The sequence below is a fragment of the Arachis ipaensis genome, chromosome B03 (assembly GCF_000816755.2).
Source record: "Arachis ipaensis cultivar K30076 chromosome B03, Araip1.1, whole genome shotgun sequence".
Lineage (NCBI taxonomy): Eukaryota > Viridiplantae > Streptophyta > Magnoliopsida > Fabales > Fabaceae > Arachis > Arachis ipaensis.
The window spans coordinates 70,605,813-70,607,048 of NC_029787.2; the positions used below are offsets into that span (position 1 = coordinate 70,605,813).

At 41.5% G+C, this 1,236-nt stretch overlaps 1 protein-coding gene across 1 annotated transcript; it reads right to left on the reverse strand.

Annotated features, from left to right (window-relative positions):
* LOC107633224 (GATA zinc finger domain-containing protein 14-like) lies at nucleotides 277-957 on the reverse strand. The gene has a single exon (XM_016336864.1). The coding sequence runs from the start codon at nucleotides 955-957 to the stop codon at nucleotides 277-279; it is 681 nt and encodes a 226-aa protein (XP_016192350.1).

Sequence of the window (1,236 nt, forward strand, 5' to 3'; positions counted from 1 at the left end):
CTCTTTTAAGCCTTCTTTGTTGTGCTCTTCTTTAGTGATGGCTTCTGTCTCCACCTTTTTCCCACTTCTCAGAGTGATTGCTTTGCACTCCTCCCATTTTATGGCTTTTCCTGTGTCCTTTGGATTGGAGATTGTATCACTTAGGAGAACATTGGTTGGCCGTTCAACTTGTTTGGCCAATTGTCCCACTTGTCGTTCAAGGTTCTTCATGGTGGCTTCATGTCTCTCTTGTCCTTTGAGCAAAATCTCTTGCTCCTTGGCTAAACCTTGAGTGGTCTAGGCAAGTGACTGTGTGTTTTGGGTAAGGGCTTGCAAGGCTGCTTCAAGACTTGAGATCCTGGTTTCATGATGGTCAATGGGTGGTATGGTAGGGTATGACTGTTGTGGCTGGAAATTGTTTGGAGCATTGAGGTGGGCATTTTGTGAGTTGAATGGTGGTGTGGAAAAGTTATTTTGGTGAGTTTGTGAATTATTGTGGGGTGGTTGATATGTGTTTTGGGGTTTCTTGTATTGGTTAGTGTTGTTAGATGAATGATTTTGGTTGTGTGTGTTGCGGGAATGGTTGGAGTTGTTATTTTTCTGCCACTGGTTTTGATTATCACCCCATCTCAGGTTCGGGTGGTTCCTCCAGGATGAGTTGTATGTGTCACCATGGAAGTCATTTTGAAATGAACTTGAGGTATTTTGCATGTATTGAACTTGTTCTTGTTGTTGCTCAACATTGCCTGCTTCATTTTGACCCCATTCAATTGAAGCTTGATTTGTTGTGCTCACTGAAGCTAGTTTGAGGCCATCTACTCTCTTAGCCATTATTTCCATTTGTTGCTGGATCTGTTGGTGCATCAACTTGTTCTGTGCCAAGATTGTGTCTACTCCTTCTAGTTCCAACACACCCTTTCTTTGAATAGGTTGGCGTTGCCTCTGATAAGCAAATAAGTATTGGTTATTTGTCACCATGTCTATGAGATTCTGAGCTTCTTCGGCTGTATTCATCAATTGTAGCGAGCCTCCTACAGAGTAATCCAAAGACTCTTGAGATTTTTCAGTCAACCCTTCATAGAAATTTTGAAGTTTATCCCATTTACTGAACATCTCAGGTGGACATTTTCTAATCAAGGTTTTGTATCTTTCCCATGCTTCATACAATGATTCCCTATCCATTTGAGTGAACGTTTGCACCTCTGTTTTTAACTGAGGCGGATAGAACTTGGATAAGAATTTATTCACCAGATCATC

Coding starts and splice junctions, on each gene's coding strand:
- LOC107633224 (XM_016336864.1), bottom strand. CDS start 957: ATGGTGACAAATAACCAATACTTATTTGCTTATCAGAGGCAACGCCAA.